At 48.4% G+C, this 20,163-nt stretch overlaps 9 protein-coding genes across 9 annotated transcripts; 7 read left to right on the top strand and 2 right to left on the bottom strand.

The window, feature by feature from the left end:
- Positions 1 to 233: 233 nt before the first annotated feature.
- On the bottom strand, positions 234 to 3,218 carry LOC6725387 (general vesicular transport factor p115). Its single transcript, XM_016173582.3, has 2 exons — positions 3,084 to 3,218; positions 234 to 3,016 (listed from the first exon to the last, which is right to left on the bottom strand). Exon 2 carries the CDS (start codon positions 2,881 to 2,883, stop codon positions 388 to 390), a length of 2,496 nt encoding a protein of 831 aa, XP_016038461.1. The 5' UTR covers positions 2,884 to 3,016; positions 3,084 to 3,218; the 3' UTR covers positions 234 to 387.
- A 308-nt stretch (positions 3,219 to 3,526) lies between these two features.
- LOC27206764 lies at positions 3,527 to 3,960 on the top strand. Its single transcript, XM_039298136.2, has one exon. The coding sequence runs from the start codon at positions 3,527 to 3,529 to the stop codon at positions 3,689 to 3,691; it is 165 nt and encodes a 54-aa protein (XP_039154070.2). The 3' UTR covers positions 3,692 to 3,960.
- Positions 3,713 to 3,960, top strand: LOC123327024 (NADH dehydrogenase [ubiquinone] 1 beta subcomplex subunit 1). Its single transcript, XM_044923805.1, has one exon. It carries the CDS (start codon positions 3,713 to 3,715, stop codon positions 3,881 to 3,883), a length of 171 nt encoding a protein of 56 aa, XP_044779740.1. The 3' UTR covers positions 3,884 to 3,960.
- A 1,441-nt stretch (positions 3,961 to 5,401) lies between these two features.
- LOC27209394 (serine/threonine-protein kinase Nek2) lies at positions 5,402 to 8,016 on the top strand. Its single transcript, XM_016184826.3, has one exon. The coding sequence runs from the start codon at positions 5,562 to 5,564 to the stop codon at positions 7,782 to 7,784; it is 2,223 nt and encodes a 740-aa protein (XP_016038452.1). The 5' UTR covers positions 5,402 to 5,561; the 3' UTR covers positions 7,785 to 8,016.
- A 261-nt stretch (positions 8,017 to 8,277) lies between these two features.
- LOC6740012 (acetyl-CoA acetyltransferase, mitochondrial) lies at positions 8,278 to 9,807 on the top strand. The gene has a single exon (XM_002076862.4). The coding sequence runs from the start codon at positions 8,399 to 8,401 to the stop codon at positions 9,629 to 9,631; it is 1,233 nt and encodes a 410-aa protein (XP_002076898.1). The 5' UTR covers positions 8,278 to 8,398; the 3' UTR covers positions 9,632 to 9,807.
- An 89-nt stretch (positions 9,808 to 9,896) lies between these two features.
- On the bottom strand, positions 9,897 to 12,719 carry LOC6740013. Its single transcript, XM_016181047.3, has 4 exons — positions 12,135 to 12,719; positions 11,215 to 11,719; positions 10,971 to 11,158; positions 9,897 to 10,832 (listed from the first exon to the last, which is right to left on the bottom strand). The coding sequence occupies exons 1-4, from the start codon at positions 12,458 to 12,460 to the stop codon at positions 10,166 to 10,168; spliced, it is 1,686 nt and encodes a 561-aa protein (XP_016038451.1). The 5' UTR covers positions 12,461 to 12,719; the 3' UTR covers positions 9,897 to 10,165.
- LOC27207908 lies at positions 12,713 to 15,169 on the top strand. The gene is made up of 3 exons (XM_016183539.2): positions 12,713 to 13,494; positions 13,548 to 14,070; positions 14,123 to 15,169. The coding sequence occupies exons 1-3, from the start codon at positions 13,130 to 13,132 to the stop codon at positions 15,092 to 15,094; spliced, it is 1,860 nt and encodes a 619-aa protein (XP_016038450.1). The 5' UTR covers positions 12,713 to 13,129; the 3' UTR covers positions 15,095 to 15,169.
- Positions 15,170 to 15,413: 244 nt separating this feature from the next.
- LOC27208125 lies at positions 15,414 to 17,289 on the top strand. The gene is made up of 2 exons (XM_016183746.1): positions 15,414 to 16,226; positions 16,276 to 17,289. Exons 1-2 carry the CDS (start codon positions 15,414 to 15,416, stop codon positions 17,287 to 17,289), a joined length of 1,827 nt encoding a protein of 608 aa, XP_016038449.1.
- Positions 17,290 to 18,092: 803 nt separating this feature from the next.
- On the top strand, positions 18,093 to 20,128 carry LOC6725394. Its single transcript, XM_002106374.4, has 2 exons — positions 18,093 to 18,583; positions 18,683 to 20,128. The coding sequence occupies exons 1-2, from the start codon at positions 18,237 to 18,239 to the stop codon at positions 20,118 to 20,120; spliced, it is 1,785 nt and encodes a 594-aa protein (XP_002106410.3). The 5' UTR covers positions 18,093 to 18,236; the 3' UTR covers positions 20,121 to 20,128.
- Positions 20,129 to 20,163: the final 35 nt, after the last annotated feature.

Below are 20,163 nucleotides of genomic sequence, written 5' to 3'. Positions count from 1 at the left end.
AGTTCAAAAAACTGTTTAAAGGGTTTTCTTACAACACTACGATTAACCCAATAAGATTGTATAAACGCCAAACAAACACTATCTAGGAATTCCAACATAAGCCTGTATATAAGCAAAGCAGACAAAAAGTTGGGTACGAATCGGAAAGAGATGGAAACAGGAAATCGTGAGCGGATACATGTAGCTATCTCTTGCGATTTGCTGCAGTTCCCGCCAAAACAATAATGGATTCGTTTAAATTCCGATCTAGTATATTCTGTACGTAAGTTAAATAAATATAAAACAAGTAGAATGTGTGTATATAAGATAGTTTAACGTTTTTAGGGCAGTCGAGCAATTTCCAGTTGTAATATGTACGTGGCTAGCAACTCATCCGCGTTACGATTTCTACCTGCTGGCGGTGCCACTTGCGATGGGACTTCCTTCCCCAGCCGCCGGCACGCTTGGAGCTACATTGGAAGTCGGAAGGGCTTCTTCGTATCGCGTTAGTTTGGCCTCCTGATCGGCCAGCAGTTCGAGCAAATCTTCTTGATCCTTTTGCATCGCCGCCAGGGAATCTTGCGCCGCATCTGCACGCTGTTTTTCGGCTGATAACTGCTGACGTAGTGTCTCCAGCTCCTTAGTTAGACGAATGTTCTCGGCAAAGTACATGTTGGCTTGGTAGCGAGCGGCATTTAGCTCCTCCTCGTTGGCCGGCGTGGTTTCCGCACCTTGGGCGGACTGCACCTGACCGGTCGAGGCTCCCAACTGTGCCTTGAGCAGCGTGTTCTGGTCCAAGAGCTGTGCCTTGAGCGACTGCTCCTCACCGAGTTTCTCCTTCAGCTCGGCATTCTCCTGTTCCAGTTCCTTGGAGGATTGCTGCAGGGCTTGGATCTGGGCATCCATGCCGCGGATAATCCCCTTGTACTGGGAAACCAGTGCAGATGCTTCCGAGCTCAACGTGAGTTCGGTCAGTTCTATACCATCTACATCAAATCCGCTGACCAGCTTGGCAATCAACGCCTCCAGTCCCTTGTACAGCTTGCAGTACTCGAAGTCGAGCAGTAGTTCCCCAGCGGATTTGGCACGGATCTGGGCCTGCTTGCATGCCCGACTGTAGGCCTCATGTCGCGAAACTTCTGCTAGTTTGCTACAGAAGCTCTCCTGGCCAATTCGCTTGATGATCAGCTGACTTATGTCCTCGCGCTTCTGCCCAGGCAGCGAGTTGTCATTGAACTGGATGCACAGGCCCATTAGGAAGGCGCACATGCCCTGGACAAGGAACTCTCGTTCATCGTGCTCGTTGGAGCAAAGTTGAGCGGTCAGATAGGCCATGGTGCCCTGCGTTTCCAGCAAAGCCTTCACAGCACCAGGACAATGGGCCAACCACAGGCTGAGTAGCATTAGCAGACCCACCTTGCTTTGCAAACGGTAGCGTTCCTGCTGCATGAGATTAGTGCACTGCTCGAGCAGCGTGATAGGCCTTTGGCCACCAGGAGTGGCCAGCAGTACGCGCAGTAGTTCCTCCTTTAGGGCGACATTCTCTACGAGTGAGTGCATTAGGGCCACAGCGGAGAACCAGTTGGCAAGCGCATCTGTGGAGAAGAGTCCGGTGCAAAGGAGTTGTCCCGTCGAAAGGGCACTCACATCGGACGCACTGGAGGGCAGCAGGGTCTGTACCACCGCCCGCTGGCCATCGGCATTGCGATAAAGAAAGCACTCGAAGCAGTACAGTACGGCGCAGCGCAGTGCCAGCAGTTGTTTCTCATTGATCATGGACATAAGAAGGACCACAATGGCAGGTCTCGGTGGACTGCTCGGAGCCATAACTCTTCCCAATTCATCCTGGTTGTCCCGATCGCCACGCACCACTTCGGCCACTGCATTGATGGTTTCCGTGAGTATATCCGCCGGGACACCACTGCTCATCAGAATCTCGCAAAGAGCATGGAGCAGTCGAGACTTTTGCATGACTCGTTGGCAGGCGGCCACCACCTGCTGTTGATTACTGGGCGTGACCAGTGCCCGCACAACCTGCAGCAGGCAATGGAAGTTTGAGACCTTTTGTGGCGACCAGCCAACCTCTTCCGCATCCTGTGAGAGCTCAAACATTGGCGCCAATCGCTGGATATAGCTGCCTTCCTTGAAGAACTGCTGATTACTGGAGTTGTTCTTGAGGAGATTCAATAGCAGAATTAGGCAGTCCTCCACCACAATTCCGCCATCCGAACAGCCCTCCTCGCGGACAATTTCAAAAAGGCGGTCAAAGGCATTCTCAAAGGCCACAATCTTCTGGATGTTTGAGTTGCCCTTGGTCAGTTCGATAAGAAGCAGAAGGACATCGTTGCGAATCACTTCGCGGCTGTCCGTCAGCAGGTCCATCAGCTTGGAAACGCCCATCGGACTGACCAGAATCAGATCCTGCAGTTCCCGCGTCTTGTTCGAGATTAGGGACGTAATCAGTTGGATGGCGGCACGACGCACTCGAAAATCGTACTCGTCCAGATAGCCCATTACCAGGGTTACATGCTCCGGCGTCTTGATGAACATCTCCGTGAACTGCTCGCCCACATTCACCGAAACGGTGGGATTGTCAGCCTCCTCGTCGAACTCCTCGCTGGTGACCACGTTGCACAGTGTGTCCAGCGCATAGCTGATGATCTCTGCATCCTGTCCGTCGTTCTGGAGCACCTGGACCAGCGGAGGCATACCCTGTGCGCCCACCTCGATGCGGTACTTGCGGGACAGGGCCTTTAGCGCTCGGCAGGCATCCCGTCGATCCTCCAGGAGCGTTGAGGAGTAAACACGGTCCACCAGCTTCTCCACCGTCTCGGCGGCACTCGGTTGCTGACCCGGCTCCGTGCTGCCCAGCACCGTTTTGATGCCACTCTTCAGGAACTCCATGCGAGTGTGTGTTTACGGTCTATTCTGGGTTTTTTCGCATCCAACAAGACACGTCAATTCATGAAAACAATTCACGGGCGGCTTAGCGATGGCTAAAGTCCGATAGGCACCCACTTATCGATAAACGGCTTGTCTTTAAATATATTAAATATATTTTTAGAATCACAATTTACCACATTTGATCATGTTTGTATAATTACCTATATTAACACTTTTAAGATAATTTACAACTTTTTGTTCCTTGAATTACATAAAATATTGATACTTTCAGCTGACGTCCGCACTTAAACTGAGTGGCATCCCTGTCGGCGATAGTCTTACTGTCAAAATTTTATTAAACTAAAAACGACTCGACAGCCCTGGTGCTATCGATGCTATAAGTAAGTTGAAAACAAAACTAATTTACCAAAATTGTGTTTAAAACTGAGCGAGAGGATCCAAAAAATACAATTTGAGGCGTTCCGCACACACGGCGTAAGAAGTTCTCAAATATATCAACACAGCTATCACGACGCTGGGGAGAAATCACTCGTTTTTATTACGTAATGCGGCAAAATATCAACCCATAACATAACAATCCCCACATCAATTTGTGTAAATCATATGTAAATCTCGCCATCTCCTGTGCTTGTCTTGCAGACCTATGGGCAGTGGGATTGTGGTTCAATTGGCTCGAAAGTACGGCGCAGTGATATTCTTTCCCACTGTTGCAGTCGGATCGATTTACGCAGATTGGTCGCACACCCGCCAGTGGAAACGCCAGCAGCTCCAGTTGGCACACCGAGCCCAGCTGAAGGATCAGCGCTAAGAGGATACACAAATATACACCATGGTCTTGGGACTGGATAAGCGAGCTCTGTGGGGCGCGCTGCCCCTGCTGGGATTTGCCATTGGACACTTCCTGGACAAGAAGGAGACGGAGCGTATGACCATGTTCCGGGACAAGAGTGCCCTATACGGCCGTCCCGGCGGCAGCGAGGGTAAGGCGCCATCCTGGTAGGCCTACCCAACTTCGCCAACATACATTATTTTTTTCCCCCAACTCACTGTTAATCAATAAACCGGAGAAATGTGAAATACGCCTGTCGTCTAATTTACCTGCATGGCCAGGAGGACGAGATTTGCGGTCGGGAACGTGATTTATTTGTGAAGGATTGCGTAGCATTGTTTGTTTTACCCAGGAAAACCATAAAAACCTCAACACACGTCTAACGATAAGCCGAAAACCAACGAAAATCCAAGGAGATAACTCGTTTTTCGAGGGATTTTACCTGGGCATCGCTGCACGACATGCGAGTTCATCTTACTTCGGATCAGGGGCGTAGGCAGGATATTTTAAAGAAGTATTGGTGTATTCTACCAAAACTCGTATTATTTATTGTAGAACTTCTTGAGCAGTAGAACTTCTTGTCACATAAATCACACGAATAGTGGTAACCGAGAGTAGTATTTTAAACGAGTGGCATGTGAATCGAGATTTTTGGGAATTAATAGAATAACTATAACAAATTTCTTTTGTTTTAACCAAAAGATAATTCTGAAAACTATTTTTGAGCATGAGCCTCTCAAAAATTATCATTCCCACGCCCATGCCTAAATGTATGTAACTGCTTCCAGCAGAAACCGTTAGAGAGACTCCCCGAATGGAGAATCGCTCACTTCAAATATGAAATATGAAATCCGATAAGGACATTTCCACTTTAACAAACAAGGCAGCAAATTGAAATGCCAATGCAACAAAACTAATTTATTTTTATGGCTCAGGGCTAGGGGTTTGTACTCGGTTTTGGATTCCGGTTCAAGATCGGATTTGGGCTCGAGTTCCAAAATTGAGCGTGATGAATCGCTGGAATTGTGTTCTTGGGCGTGCTGCCCCTCTCTAGGCCATTGTTTGCAATGGTCAGCAGTTTGTACACAGGCGCAGTGGGATCAAATGGAGCGTATTTTCCAGATTTTCGCCTTACAAGTGCTTTCTCTCTCTCACAGCGGGGGAGAGCGTGAGCGAGAGGGTGAGATGTCAGAGATTTGCAAGTGGATACCGCTGACCTGTGGTTGCGAGCGAGAGGGTATTAACACGATCTTTGTTCCTGGAAGAAAACGAGAGATCCAGACGTGCAACAATAACAGAACAGTGCTGGTGACTCTCGGCGGGAAAATAGCCAAATTGGCCATTAGCATTCAGGTGCGAAAGGGTTTTATGGAAAGGTTATTTATATGAAGGTCAGGTTGAAATGACTAGAATGACTGCTATAAATTTTAATCGGTAGTTGTCTTGTAAATTGGGTTTTAAAAAGTTTTGTATTTTAATCCATATTACATATTATAATGAATTATTATTATAATAATTATCCATATTACAATGAATTAGCTATTTGTTTATTATATTATTGGATTGGATATATACAAAATGTATTTTGTAAAAAAATACAAATGTAGCTTGTTTTTAGAATATTCATTTTTTCCCGCCGTATTTAGCGGGGTGGCGGCACTACTTGAACCTCTCCCTCGCGCACTTGTTGTTGCTCTCTCTCCCGTTCTTGCAGGTAGCCATGATAATTCCAGAAATCCTGCATCCCAAAAACCAGTCTCAAATCGTGTTTGGGTTTTGTAGCAAGCGGATCATTTGCAATCGGCGGCGGAATACCCAAAATAAGAGTGAAAGAAAGACTTAAGGCAACATGAGCGGAGAGGAATCTGCCGGCATGGACTTTTCGCAAAAGACCCTGCAGGATTACGAGGTTTTGGCCGTGATGGGGAATGGATCCTTCGGCACCTGCTACAAGGTGCGCGACAAGAGCACCGGTGAATTGTTCGCCTGGAAGGGAATGAACTACGATGAACTGGACGAGGCCAAGTGCGATGCTTTGGTTTCCGAGATCAGTGTTCTGCGGCAGCTCCAGCATCCTAACATTGTGCAGTACTACCATCATCTGGTGAATCGAGAGGCCAAGTCGGTGTACATTGTTATGGAGTGCTGTGCCGGCGGCGATCTCGCCCAGATTATACAGCGAGCGAGATCCCAGAGGCAGCGGTTTGAGGAGCCCTACATATGGCGGGTGCTCTTCCAACTTTGCCGGGCGCTTCAGGTGTGCCACAACAAAATCCCCAACGGAACCATCTTGCATCGCGATATCAAGCCAGCGAATATTTTCCTGGATGCGGCCGGCAATGCCAAACTGGGAGATTTCGGTCTGGCCAGGATGCTGCGACGAGATCAGAGCTTTGCCGCATCCTTTGTGGGCACTCCGCACTACATGAGTCCTGAGTTGGTGAAGGGCAGGAAATACGATCGGAAGAGCGATGTCTGGGCCGTTGGTTGTTTGGTCTACGAGATGTGTGCCCTAAGACCGCCGTTTCGCGGTAGAGCCTTTGACCAGTTGTCCGAGAAGATCGCCCAGGGTGAGTTCAGTCGGATTCCGGCGATCTATAGTACTGATCTCCAGGAGATCATCGCCTTCATGCTGGCAGTAGATCATGAACAGCGTCCTGGCATCGAGGTTATCATTCGGCATCCTCTAGTGGTGCGTAATATTAGCGAGTTGGATGGCAAGTTCCCAAGTCTAGTTGATTCTGGAGACGATTTTTACACACTGCCATCTGGTGCCAGGCTTTTCGAGGACGAAGAGGATGATGGAGTTCATCCAGAGCTTTCGAGCACCATGTTTACGGAACAGTACAGCTTCAATGAAGGCTATGGGCAAAGGAGACTCAGCGTCACTGGTGTGTTTACTCCAGATTTGCGAAGTGAACTCTTCTACTCCGCCAAGCGCAAAATCTTTCCTGCCAAAAAACTACAGCTGTCGGATCCCTCTCTTTATGAAAGTATAAGGAGAGAGGAGCGAGCGGAGGAGAGGCAGGTGGAACTGGCGGAAGAGCGGCGCCGAAAGAAGGATCAGGAGCAGCAGAAAAGGGATCAGGAAAGCCTTAAACAGGAGCTTCTAAAGGAGGCCGCTAGCAGTCCTCGTGCTCTTACTCAAAACATATTCGATGAAGTACTAAAGACCCGTCTCCACGCTATTCGTGCCCAAGAATCCCTGCTGCAGCAGAAGCTCGAAGAGCTGCAGACCCGGGAGCAGGAATTACAGCTGGCCGAACAGCGCGTGCAATCGCTTGAGCGGCAGATGCAGGAAAAACTTATTCAGCAGGAGAAACACACTTGCAGTTGCAGGCAGCCGATAGCTCCGCCCATTCCTCCTAGGAAGCCAGCGAAATCGCACCATGATGACACCTACTGCACTATCGAACTCAACGAGACGTCGCCCACGGTGGCTAAACTCAATTTAGCCACACTTCCGGCACCAAAATCGCTAAATACTCTGCGCAAGGTTACCTTCAAGTCGCCCCATAAGTTTGTCACCTATGGTATCGAGAATATGCCCCCACCGGCGGTTAATCCGGCAGTGAATCCTCCGCCCACTGGCGTTCCCATGCAAATAAGCGTATCCAGCAATGATTCCGGTGATAGCCAGGCCTCCTCCACCCGCAGGAAATCCATACTCTCGCTTTTCGGGTTAAGTCGCGGATCCAAGGCGGCATCCAAATCCTTGCCAGCGGTCAATCAGGCAGCCCAAGCAGTTGCAACTCGTGTGCAGCGGCCTCCTTTGGCAGTCAAGCCACCGATCACGCAGGAACAGCCGGCAGAAGTTCCACCAGTGGCCAATCTCTGGACAAAGGAGCAGAAGAAACAAGCCTTCGAGCTGCTGGCGGCCATGAATGCCGCGGAGAGGGAGGCAAGCGGAGGTGGTGTCGTTGGTTGTGGATCCGGAGGAGCACGTCGCCAGCACCTGAGGCAATCGGTGAGGGAACGGAATTCCACGCTCCAGCGGAACCGCATGCGCAGGTCTTTGGTGGTGGCCAGTGGCCATCAGAAGCTAACAACGCGCGACCAGATGGTGATCTGATCATATTGATGCGGAGAGATGTGCAGTCCAGGAGCCATGGCAACCATGGAGACTATGAGCGTTGTGATGTGGAATAAGTTCCGAAATATTTACATTTTTTTTAATGCAAAAATTTTTTTGAATGCCATATTTTAAACCCGTATTATTAGCATTAAGATTTCAGTTTTTTCAGCTGCCATTCATTGTGCAATTTGCATTAGTCTTAAAATAAATATACATTGATAAAATGAGATCCATTTGTGTTTAAAATTTAATATTTTGTGTTTTTATTTAATGTTTTTCGCTTGTAACCGTTAAATTCAATTGTCGCATTTTCAGTGCTGGGTATTGTTAAAAAGAATAAATGAATTGCATTTTTTTAGCGTAGCTTTAAAGTAATATACTTAAAACAGCAAAAATTAAAAATTACATTTAAAGAATGCTAAATAATAAAAAATTCGACTTTATCATATTTAACAGTTGCCAACACTTTTACCGCGCCAGCTGTTGCCTATCGATAGACCGATTACCGGTTTGTTACGCAAGCAACAGGTCTGGCGTGATTTCTGATTGGATTCTTGCCATTTGCCTGTGTGATTGTTGTGCTAGTTAATACAAATTAATTAAATTCCAAGATGTCCGCCCGACTTCTGCAGGCCACGCGTCGCTGGTGCGCCCAGCGAAACTACAGTTCCAAAATCGCCGAAGTTGTGGTGGTTTCGGCAGCCCGCACACCAATTGGCAGCTTCCAGAGCCAATTGGCCCCACTGACGGCCACCCAATTGGGAGCCCGTGCCATCGAGGCGGCCATCGAAAAGGCCGGAATTGCGAAGACCGATGTCCAGGAGGTGATCATGGGCAATGTGGTATCTGCGGGTCTGGGACAGGCCCCCGCCCGTCAGGCGGCCATCTTCGCCGGACTGCCCACCAATGTGTGCTGCACCACGGTGAACAAAGTGTGCTCGTCGGGCATGAAGTCCGTGATGCTGGGCGCCCAATCCCTAATGCTCGGCTATGCTGATGTGGTCGTTGCCGGCGGCATGGAGTCCATGTCGAATGTGCCCTACTACCTGAAGAGGGGAGCCACGCCCTATGGCGGCGTAAATCTCACCGACGGAATTGTTTTCGATGGCCTCTGGGATGTGTACAACAAGTTCCACATGGGCAACTGTGCCGAAAATACGGCCAAAAAACTGGAGATCACACGTCAGCAGCAGGATGACTTCGCCATTGAGTCATACAAGAGATCAGCGGCCGCGTGGGCCAACAAGGTTTTCCAAGACGAGATTGCCCCGGTGAAGATTCAGCAGAAGAGGAAGCCGGAGATTGTCATCTCAGAGGATGAGGAGTACAAGCGAGTGAATTTCGACAAGTTTGGACAGTTGGCCACCGTTTTCCAAAGGGAAAATGGCACTGTGACAGCCGGAAATGCCTCCACCTTGAATGATGGCGGTGCCGCCGTGGTTTTGATGAGTGCCGAGGCAGCGCAGAAGGCGGGAATTAAGCCACTGGCCAGGATTGTGGCCTTCCAGGATGCGGAGACCGATCCCATTGACTTCCCTATTGCCCCAGCTCTGGCCATTCCCAAATTACTGAAGCGTGCCGGCGTTCGCAAGGAAGATGTGGCCATGTGGGAGGTCAATGAGGCCTTCTCCCTGGTCGTTTTGGCCAATATAAAGAAACTGGATGTGGATCCAGCCAAGGTGAATGTTCACGGAGGTGCCGTGTCCATTGGCCATCCAATCGGCATGTCCGGAGCCCGTCTGGTGGCCCATCTTTCGCACAGCCTGAAGAAGGGCGAGCTGGGATGCGCCTCCATTTGCAATGGCGGCGGTGGAGCCTCCTCCATTCTCATCGAGAAGCTGTAAGGTCACCTGGTGGACCTGCTCTCAACCAGAAATGCATTTACTACTGATCCATCGAGATCATTGTGGAAAGCTCTATGTTTTTTTTAAATTGTTAAGTGTCTTGATTGCGCGTGGCCGCATTTAACGAACTATTGTGATTTGCATAATAAAATTATGAAACAGTGAATAATTATGTATATCAAATCAGTGTTCTTTCATGGCGGTACTAGGGTTCAAAGTCCAAACATCTTATATTTGTTCTGCGAAAAAAGTGAATTAAGTGCTGAAAAGGTTCTTTATTATTGAATTGATTTTAGTATCTGGATAAAAAAGGATATCTATGCCTATAAATTCACCATTTAATATATACCTAAAAGAGATCTCAGGAAGTAAAAAAGCTAGAATGTTAAGATTCAGCATACAGATTATAGAGACATAAACACAGCGCAAGTTTGTTGACCCATGTTCCCACGCCCTCTCTAACGCCCAGCATTAGCATTAGCATTTTCTCTTGTTTTCATAATTTATTTAGTAATAATAAGTAAAATATTTTGTTCAGACCCCTGCTCGTCTGGAGGCCAGGAGTTCGCATATGAAGACGAACAGCGACAGGAGATAGAGTCCTGCGGTCAGGATGTAGACCGCCCAAAGATCCGGCTGTCGGATGCGCTTCTCCCGGTACAGGAACCGACTGCGGAAGTACCGCTCGCTAGCCATTTGGCCCGCCCAGTGGTGCAGCAGGCCCACGGATCGAATGGACATGACGAGGTGGTCCAGGTGGCTGGCCAGATGCGAGTGCTTCTGCAGGTAAATGGCCAGCTGCTGCTCCAGAACGTCTTGCGGTATGATGTGATACGCTCCAGCCCGATGGCCCCGTTGGGTGAGATGGAGAAGTGCATCCTGGGAAATCAGGCCAAAGAAAAGTGGATGTGAGCCGGCTCCTTCTCGGAGCGTACACCGATCTAACGTGCGGAGCACCTCCTCCTCCCGTTCGGAGGACACTATCACGGATTTGAGACCCAGCAGATCCTGCAGACTGGGCACCTCCCTCAGATCTTGCAACATGGTTCGACCCATTACGGCCGCATAGTCGCCATGGGTCAGATCCTGCAGGCTTTCTGGCAATCGCTGGTGCAGATGGTATCGCAGGATGAAGAACAGCAGAGCCGAGTACATGGACCTAACGATCAGGCCAAAAATCAGCCAACTGGCGAAGAGCAACTGCAGCGACGGGCGCTCGGGGAGATCGATCGGCAAGCCAAGGGAGGCGGCATAGACCGCCAGAACGAGAGCCAACCGATCCCCCGCGCCGCGTCAATGGAGCAGTGCTAGGCAGGATATACTCAAAAAACTAAACAGCAGGCAGATCCAAGTGAGTGCCTGAAACGGAAACGACCAAATCTCCAGGCTGGTCAGGTTGTGGGCATTCAAAAGGAGACATCCCACCACCCGGTTCGAGTAATGCGGAAACACGGGCGTCAGATTCGTTGCGTACTGGATGCGCTTCCTCACATAACCAATCGCCAGGTGGGCTATGCGCTCCTGGACCTGTTAAATATTATTAGTATTAACGTTCTATGAAATTCTCAAATGATCGATCCTACCAGCTTCTGTAGCAACTGTTTCTCCGTCCATGTTGTGCGATTCTTCAGTTGATCCTGTAAGCCCGAAAACTGTATGCTAAAGTTCATCCTGCGCGACAATTCCTGCAGGAGACGCCCCTCCAGGCCGCGAAGCTCCCGCTGCCCCTCATCTAGGTCTAAAAAGGGCGACACTTTCCTGGCCAAAACAACCAAAGGGCACCCGTTGAGGTTATGCAACTTGGAGGGAAAGTAGTCGCGATGCTGCCACGATTCGCCCAGAAACATATTGATCCTGGTGGGCTGGGAATCGTTGCATTGGCCAGGCGCGTAGGGGAAATACGTGTGGAGCAGCACCTGGCCACCGGAACTCTGCGTCATCACATTGCAGTTGATCAGCTGGTGGCGCCAGCAGTACGCGAACACACCCTGCATGTCGTGCGGAATCAGTGCATCCCGCTGCTGCAGGAAGATAAAGTAGTACTCGCTGGTGTCCGACTGCGCCGTATACGTGTGGATCTCGATGTCGCTGGAATATGCATATAATTTTATAACAATTACATTTGGTTATCTAATTTTTGTTAAAAATATCAGTTTTTTGGCCAAAACAAACACAATATTGGTCCAAATGTGGAATGTTATAGCTCGTTGAATTTGTAACAAAATCCCCAATCGAATAGTGTCCCAAATTGGGAAAGCAAATTTTTACCCATTTTTCGCAAATTTTAACCCCTAAAAAAAAGCAAAAAATTGCCAAAAAATTAAATTTTTTGAATTATCCCAAAACTTAAACCAATCGTTAGCTGGGATTTTCAGATTCACAAAACAGTCGATAATTTCGGTTATGTGGCTTATTTTGACCATGTTACGACTGAAAATCTATCAAAATCTACATTTAAGTGGTTAGCCCTCGAAAGAAGTTGCTAATCACGTCAATATCTTACAGCAGCGCATCCAGCGAGTCCACCAGCAGTAGATTGTGTGTCCTTGGTCCTGCGATCCGCCGCGGACGACCGAGCTCGACCAGGACCAGCTGGACGATCATCGTGTCCACGCTCTCGTAGAGCAGCTGCATTATGTTGCGGTAGAAGTTCATCGGACTGGGTCGCCGGCAGGAGAGGACCACAATAAAGGCTGGAGCGATCCGCTGATAGAAGTCCTCTATGAAGACACGAAGGGCCTGGGCCACGTGATGATTTATGGACGCCGCTTGCGTCTGGGCGCCGATGTACTTCATCGACTCGAAATTCAGCAGGCTGGTCACGTTCATGTCCGTCTATCGAAATCCGGGAAGAATACTGCCGGAATTGACCAGTACCCGCGGTGAATTCCATTTCTATCCGGTCACTATTTGCATCTCATTAGTTGCCAAGTCAAACAAGACTATTGTGGGACACGCACCAAGTTGGACAATTAGCCAGGGATTTTGTCCCTCAGCTGGTGGTCAATCGAAAATGTCTAAATTTATATGGCCCATAAAGGTGGTGGTTATGACTCGACCCTAACTGATGTCCATAATCGTATATGTTTATGGGTCGGCAGGTATGCTCCGTTTACAAGGTGGTGGGCATTGCTTCATTGATTGATGTAATCTGTAAACTCGAAATTCTTTCTTTGGCTAACGCTCTTAATTATATAACTTACACTGAACTTTTATATTTTCACATGCCTTTAAATATGATATATAAATTAATTCAATTATACATGAAATATCAAGTGAAATACATAATTGCTAGCAAGGAAAATAATTTAAATGATAAGAAAAATCGTCGCATTTGATTGTTTTAATATCCTTCCCCAACTTTAACTTTCCATTTATTTGCTTTTAATTAGTACAATCTCGATAAAGATCAGACCATGAATTAACATTGATACAAATGGCCCAGTCCAGGTCCCAATTGAAATCCTGTGCTTGCAGTCGAGCATAAAAGTTGGCGCCATGAACACCAGCTTCGATTCCAATGCGGGTTCAAGCTTAAGTTCCAGTTATTCGATCTATCGCAGCTACCTGGAGAACTCGAGGATCGATATGCAGGGGGAGGACGCCAATTTGTATGTGGCCCGGGCACTACGGCTGGTCATCGAGAATGTGCTGGCCCAGCTGAGCACCACGCTGGTGGTGACCATTTCCACGCGCCACCTGGGCACCGCCCACTGGTTTGAGTATATGATGAACAACCTGATGGATTCGTGGCGAATGGTTGCGGTGCAGCTGCTACGCATTCGTCCGGATCTGATGGTCAATCCGGTGCCGGGAAGGAAACGCGTCAGCCTGTTAATGGTGGACTCCTATCAGGGTTTGCTGTAAGTCAACTAAGTAAACTATAATCTTCGCCAGTCTCAATCTTCCTCTTTAGGGACACCAACATCACGGCCAGCAATGCGGACTTTGATGATCCGGACTACTACTTCATCTTCTTGCAGGCGCGAGACCATCTCATTCCCAAGGAGCTTCAATTGATCCTGGATCACTGCTTGGCTCACTTTTGGCTGCACTGCAACGTTATGATCCAGACCGCCCAGGTGGAGGTGTTGGTCTATACCTATTATCCCTACACAGCGGACGCCTGCCAGAAGGCTCATCCCATTCCAGTGAATACTTTTGATGGTCGCAAATGGAAAGCGTCCCAGATGTTTCCCGATAAACTCAGCCAGATGCACGGCTGTCCACTGACTGTGCTCACCTGGCACCAGCCGCCCTTCGTGGAGTTGGTCTGGGATCCGAAGCTAAATCGCAGCCGTGGCAGTGGCTTCGAGATCCAGCTGGTGAAGCACCTGGCTCGTCGAATGAACTTCAGCCTGGAGTTGGTCAATATTGCGCTGCTGCGTCCAAACGCTTATCGCCTGGCGGAGGGCTCCAGCGAGGGACCCATAGAAAAGGTGAGTAATCATTATTATTGAGCTTCGGATTTTCAAGTCAATTTCATTCCAGCTCCTGCAGCGCAATGTCAACATCAGCATGGGTTACTTCCGCAGGACAGCGCGCCGGAATCAACTGCTTACCACCCCCATGTCGTACTATTCGGCCAATCTGGTGGCCGTCCTCCAGTTGGAGCGCTATCGTATCGGTTCGCTTGCGCTGTTGGTATTTCCCTTCGAGCTCTCCGTTTGGATGCTTCTGCTCCTGGCATTGCTAATTCACATGGGCATCCATCTGCCATCTACAAGGAGGGGAAATCAAGAAGATGGTGGCGGGGGATTGCAGGTGGTGGCCCTGCTTTTGGGCGCCGCCTTGGCCCGACTGCCGCGCCCCTGGAGGCACCGCTTCATTGCCGCCCACTGGCTGTGGGCCAGTATACCCCTGAGGATATCCTATCAGTCCCTGCTCTTTCATTTGATCCGCCTGCAACTGTACAGTACTCCATCGTTTTCCCTGGATCAACTGCTGGCGGAGGGATTCCAGGGTATTTGCAATGCGAATACCCAGCGATTGCTGCTTGAGATGCCACAGGTGGCCCGCGATCCGGATAGTATTCAATCCCTGGACACACCGTTCGATTGGGATGTTTTGAATGTACTGACGCGGAATAGAAATCGAAAAATATTCGCCGTTGCCAATCAGGATGTCACCCTATCCTTTCTACACTCCTCCGCACATCCCAATGCGTTTCACGTGGTCAAGCAGCCCGTGAATGTGGAATACGCTGGAATGTATATGCCCAAACACTCGTTTCTATACGAGAAGATGGACGATAACATTCGGCGGCTGGATTCCAGCGGATTTATCCACGCCTGGCGACGCGCATCCTTTGCATCCGTCCATCGAAGGGACCAGGTGCACATGACCAGCCGGCGGTACATTAACCATGCCAAGCTCTCCGGGATCTACATGGTCATGGGGGGTCTGTATCTTTTAGCTGGCCTCGTGTTCGCCGGAGAGCTATTACTTCGGCAGAGGAACTAGAAGCTCGGAAAATATGTTTATTGAAATAAGATATTTAGTTAGTATTTAGTTTGTGTTAGCATATAACAAACATATTAACGAATTTTAGTTAATATATTTAATATTTTAAAATATAAGAATATTTTAACTATTCTACATGAATAGTTTTGTTTTCAGTGGTTTTGACCCAATTTTTCTGTGTAAGAGAAACAACTATTAATCATGAAACTTTTCCGGGCAATTAGCTTGAAAGTTACACAAAACTTCTAAGGTGATTCGGAGGCAATACCCTGGTCACGATATGGATATCCTTCATTGAGTCAGCTCAGGTCCCGGCGGGATGAACATCAGCGCACTGCTCAACTCGTACTACGATTTGTCCGGGGAGCAAATGAACCACATCAACGAGTTCGTGGCCCGGGCAGTGCTCCACGTAGTACACCACTACATCCTGAGTGTGACCCCGTCATTGGTTTTGACCCTGTGTTGCCGGAGCAATCACACGTGCAATTTCTACAACGAGATGATGAGCACCTTGTTCCGGGAATGGGGCTTGGCCCCGCTGCAAATCGTCAATGTGCTGCGTGGTGTCCCGTGGCATCCGGTTCCGGGTCGTCGGCACTTCAATGTTATTTTCACCGACTCCTTTGCCGCCTTCGAGGAAATCCGGATGGAGTACTATTCCAGAGAGTACAACTACAATGAGCACTATTTCATATTCCTGCAGGCCAGGGATCGTCTGCTGCAGGGCGAGATGCGGCTGATCTTCGACTACTGCTGGCGCTATCGGCTGATCCATTGCAGCATCCAGGTGCAAAAGTCCAACGGGGACATCCTGTTCTATAGCTACTATCCTTTTGGAGAGCATGGTTGTTCGGATATGGAACCGCAGCTAATCAATCGCTATAATGGCAGTATGCTGGTCGAACCGGATTTATTCCCTCGCAAGTTGAGAAACTTCTTTGGGTGCCCCTTAAGATGCGCCCTTTGGGATGTCCCTCCCTTCCTTACATTGGATGAGGACCAGGAAGAGGTACTGCTCGTCAACGGTGGCTACGAGGGTCGGTTGCTCCTGGCGCTTGCCGAGAAAATGAATTTCACAATTGCTGTTCGAAAGGTGCATGTCAATATGAGAGATGAGGCTCTGGAAATGGTGAGTCCTTTCATTTTCCAAGGAACATATTACATTCCACATTTTCCAGCTGCAACGAGACGAAGCGGACTTGACTCTGGGCGGGATGCGTCAGACGGTGGGCAGGGGCATGGTGGCCACCTCGACGCATAACTATCACCAGACCCGCGAGGTGTTTGGAGTCCTCGCCTCCAGCTATGAACTGAGTTCATTCGACATCCTCTTCTATCCGTACCGCCTACAGATCTGGATGGGAATCCTCGGCGTGGTGGCCTTGTCCGCTCTCATCCAATTGGTCGTTGGCAGGATGTTGCGGGAGCGCATGGGATCACGGTTCTGGCTAAACCTGGAGCTAGTCTTCGTGGGCATGCCGCTATTGGAGTGTCCCAGATCGCATACCGCTCGTCTTTATTGTGTCATGCTGATGATGTACACCTTGATCATCCGGACAATCTATCAGGGCTTATTGTACCACCTGATACGAACCCATCAACTGAATCGTTGGCCACAGACCATTGAATCACTGGTGCAAAAGAACTTCACAGTGGTGCTGACACCCATTGTGCAGGAGGTGCTGGACGAGATTCCCAGTGTGCAGCACATGAGATTCCGCCTGCTGGAGGGCAGCTCCGAGCTGGATCCCCTGTACTTTCTGGAGGCTAACCACCAACTGCGGCAGCATGTCACCGCCTCCGCTCTGGATATTTTCATCCATTTCAATCGCTTGAGTGCGGAGAAAGTGCATCAGAGGGGAGAGCAGGGATCAGGAGCTCACTTTGAGATCGTTCCGGAGGACATCATCAGCATGCAGTTGACGATGTATCTAGCCAAGCACTCCTTCCTCATTGACCAGCTCAACGAGGAGATTATGTGGATGAGATCAGTGGGTCTGCTCTCCGTTTGGTCCAGGTGGGAACTGACCGAGAGTTATTTGCGCAGCGAGCAGAGCTTCCAAGTCCTCGGCACTATGGAGCTATATGCCATCTTTTTAATGGTCATGGTCGGCCTGATCGTTGGCCTGCTTGTCTTTATCCTGGAAATTGTGTCAATGCGATCCATCTATTTAAGGAAACTTTTTACATAGTTTTGTACTAAAAGATATTTTTAGATAGCTATATTTGATACAAGTGAATAGTATCTTCATCCTTAAATTCAATTCAAAGGTGTTTTATTACAATAGCAGTTATAAAACGATTTACTTTCATTCACTTATTTATTTTTCCGGAATGTAATTAAAAAGTGGTATAATTTAAATATTTGCGAACTTCTTATATAAGGATTAGATTATATTTTCAAGTGTGGGTGACTGTGGCAGGCGTGTGGTCTCTATAGAGGTCAGGACATTATCCAGCTATTTGTAAACCTCTTACGGCCGACATGGTGCTCGCATGAACCTGACACTGACGGGGTGTTACCGGCAGTATCCACACACCCACCTAGCAGGCACCCGCCAACAAACTCCACCCACTCCACCCACAGGTGTGTGTGTCTGTGCCGCTGATGGTGTTAATTTATGGTTATGCGCCTCATGCATAATACTGACACCCGAAACCTGTCACGCACATGCCTCCGGAACGGTTCAGGTTGGTTGGCTAGATTCCTGACTGGCTTCGATGGTGGGGCGTTTGGGTGGTGGCCATGGGGTGCTCGGTCGTACGCAGCAATTAGTTTAAGTGATGAACACAGATTTGTTAATGCATTACCGTTACAGGCACGTTACTAGAATTAATTTGAATCGCTCGGGATAAGCTATTGTAAAATTTAAGTCAAATAATAAGGGTAAAATGATAGCTACCTTATTTACACATTTGTATTTTGTTGCTATAAGAGATCAATGCAAGGGAGTTATCAAGTTCATTTATAATTTCTTTGTGTGTTATACACTAATGAAACATACTGTATGCGTTGCAAATGTTTCCAAATTGATAGTGCAGCCCCAAAATCCCTTACCAAAACAAATCTAGTCCCTTGGTTGGCGAGAACTCAATCAAATAAATTCGCAAAAATTTTGCCAAATGTTTCACATTCGCCATGGACATTCGTTGCGTTGTGGCACTGCTCCTGGGTCTTTGTAAAGTGCAAGCGGTTTTGTGGCCCCACCAACATCCTTTGGAGGAGCAACTGGCTAGCCAGATTTCCGCTACTCTACAAAAGATTTTCATCAATGGCCTTGCGGTTCATAATTCTAGTGTTTTTATCAGCACCGCCTACGAGGAAATGGACAGGGATCGGGTGATTTTGGTGCAACGAGTCCTATATCGAAATCTATATCAGCCGAATACCCCAGTGCCCGTTGTCCTGGCCTCCAAGATGAATCGAAAAATGTCCGCCCAAGTCTTCACCCAGTTGCTCTTCGTCCAGAATGCTGAGCAGGCCATGTAAGTTGTAATGTATTATTATATAGTCATTAAATATTTAAAATTACATATTATATAATGATTTTAGCTTTAAGAACTTACATTTGATTTCCTTTTTAGTGCCATTGCCGAAGGAGTGAACAGAAACGGGCTCTGCGTTATCGTATTGCTGACATCCCAGCCGGAACGACCCATTATGACGAAGATTTTCACGTATTTTATGCAGGAACGATACAACATCAACGTAGTGATCCTGGTGCCCCGTTTGCAGGGAGTCCTAGCCTTCAATGTCCGGCCGTACACACCCACGAGCTGCTTGAGCTTGGATCCAGTGGAAACTGACATAAAAGATGGCGATTTATGGGACGTTTTTCCGAGCCGATTAAAGAACCTACATGGATGTCCATTGAGCGTGATAGTGTGGGATATACCGCCCTACATGCGAATAAATTGGAAGAGTAGTGATCCGATGGACGGACTGGACGGATTGGATGGGCGGCTCCTACGGATCGTAGCTCGCAAGATGAACTTTACGCTAAAATTGATTCCCAATGAACCGAATGGACTAATTGGTGGCTCCAGTTTTATCAATGGCACCTTCACGGGAGCCTACAAAATGCTTCGCGAGAGAAGGGCCAATATCACTATAGGATGTGCTGCCTGTACACCAGAAAGATCCACCTTTTTGGAGGCCACGAGTCCGTACAGCCAGATGGCCTACATAATCGTGTTGCAGGCCAGAGGCGGGTATAGTATATATGAGGTTATGCTGTTCCCTTTCGAAAAGTACACCTGGCTGCTGCTCAGTACGATTTTGGGTCTTCATTGGATTGTGGGCAGTCGGTGGCGAATGCCATCCCCCATTTTGGCCGGTTGGATGCTCTGGATATTTGTCATTCGGGCTAGTTACGAGGCATCCGTTTTCAACTTCATACACAATTCACCGGTGAAGCCATCTCCTCGCACTTTGGAGCAAGCCTTGAGTGGTGGCTTCCGATTCATCACCGATCATGCCACCTATCGGATGACCCTGCAGATACCGTCTTTTCAGGGCAAGACTTCAATATCCGCCGGACAGCCAGTGGATGTATTTGATGCTCTCTTGAAGTCTCCCTGGAAGACAGGCGCCTTCACCAGTCGTGCCTTTTTAGCCGATCACTTGGTTAGGCATCGGAAACATCGCAATCAGCTGGTGATTTTGGCCGAAAAGATCGTCGACAATATGCTTTGCATGTACTTTCCCCATGGCTCCTATTTCGCCTGGGAGATCAATAATCTTCTTTTCAATATGCGTAGCTTTGGTATATTCCAGCACCATTCGCAGATCCTCGCCTGGAACAATATGCCCACGACCACGGATACGAATTCGCCGGGTAAAACAATTCATTCCTCTAAGGAGAGTGCAGCCACGGGATTTGCTGAGTCCATGAGCTTCGTCGTAGCAGCACTGAATTGCTTGATGGGAGCACTCTGTGTTTCCATTGTGGTTTTCGGTCTGGAGCTGCTGAGTCAAAGACGCCGCTGGACGGGATTAGCATGGCTGTTTGAAAGAGTTTGAATGGTATTTAATTATTCTGAACGTATATTAAAATTAAAAACAT

The sequence above is a fragment of the Drosophila simulans genome, chromosome X, assembly GCF_016746395.2.
Source record: "Drosophila simulans strain w501 chromosome X, Prin_Dsim_3.1, whole genome shotgun sequence".
NCBI classification, from domain to species: domain Eukaryota; kingdom Metazoa; phylum Arthropoda; class Insecta; order Diptera; family Drosophilidae; genus Drosophila; species Drosophila simulans.
Note: the sequence above shows the minus strand (reverse complement) of the source record. Positions and strands in the feature narration are given on the sequence as shown.

Excerpts from the sequence above, each read along its gene's own strand:
- LOC123327024 (XM_044923805.1), top strand. The coding sequence starts at position 3,713 with ATGGTCTTGGGACTGGATAAGCGAGCTCTGTGGGGCGCGCTGCCCCTG.
- LOC6740013 (XM_016181047.3), bottom strand. The coding sequence starts at position 12,460 with ATGAACGTGACCAGCCTGCTGAATTTCGAGTCGATGAAGTACATCGGC. Across the intron at positions 11,720-12,134 it reads GACTCGCTGGATGCGCTGCT|CGACATCGAGATCCACACGT; the intron begins GTAAGATATTGA and ends TGCATATTCCAG. Across the intron at positions 11,159-11,214 it reads AACAGTTGCTACAGAAGCTG|GTCCAGGAGCGCATAGCCCA; the intron begins GTAGGATCGATC and ends AATATTTAACAG.
- LOC27209394 (XM_016184826.3), top strand. The coding sequence starts at position 5,562 with ATGAGCGGAGAGGAATCTGCCGGCATGGACTTTTCGCAAAAGACCCTG.
- LOC6740012 (XM_002076862.4), top strand. The coding sequence starts at position 8,399 with ATGTCCGCCCGACTTCTGCAGGCCACGCGTCGCTGGTGCGCCCAGCGA.
- LOC27206764 (XM_039298136.2), top strand. The coding sequence starts at position 3,527 with ATGGGCAGTGGGATTGTGGTTCAATTGGCTCGAAAGTACGGCGCAGTG.
- LOC6725394 (XM_002106374.4), top strand. The coding sequence starts at position 18,237 with ATGGACATTCGTTGCGTTGTGGCACTGCTCCTGGGTCTTTGTAAAGTG. Across the intron at positions 18,584-18,682 it reads CAGAATGCTGAGCAGGCCAT|TGCCATTGCCGAAGGAGTGA; the intron begins GTAAGTTGTAAT and ends TTTCCTTTTTAG.
- LOC27208125 (XM_016183746.1), top strand. The coding sequence starts at position 15,414 with ATGAACATCAGCGCACTGCTCAACTCGTACTACGATTTGTCCGGGGAG. Across the intron at positions 16,227-16,275 it reads GAGATGAGGCTCTGGAAATG|CTGCAACGAGACGAAGCGGA; the intron begins GTGAGTCCTTTC and ends CACATTTTCCAG.
- LOC6725387 (XM_016173582.3), bottom strand. The coding sequence starts at position 2,883 with ATGGAGTTCCTGAAGAGTGGCATCAAAACGGTGCTGGGCAGCACGGAG.
- LOC27207908 (XM_016183539.2), top strand. The coding sequence starts at position 13,130 with ATGAACACCAGCTTCGATTCCAATGCGGGTTCAAGCTTAAGTTCCAGT. Across the intron at positions 13,495-13,547 it reads GACTCCTATCAGGGTTTGCT|GGACACCAACATCACGGCCA; the intron begins GTAAGTCAACTA and ends CTTCCTCTTTAG. Across the intron at positions 14,071-14,122 it reads GCGAGGGACCCATAGAAAAG|CTCCTGCAGCGCAATGTCAA; the intron begins GTGAGTAATCAT and ends ATTTCATTCCAG.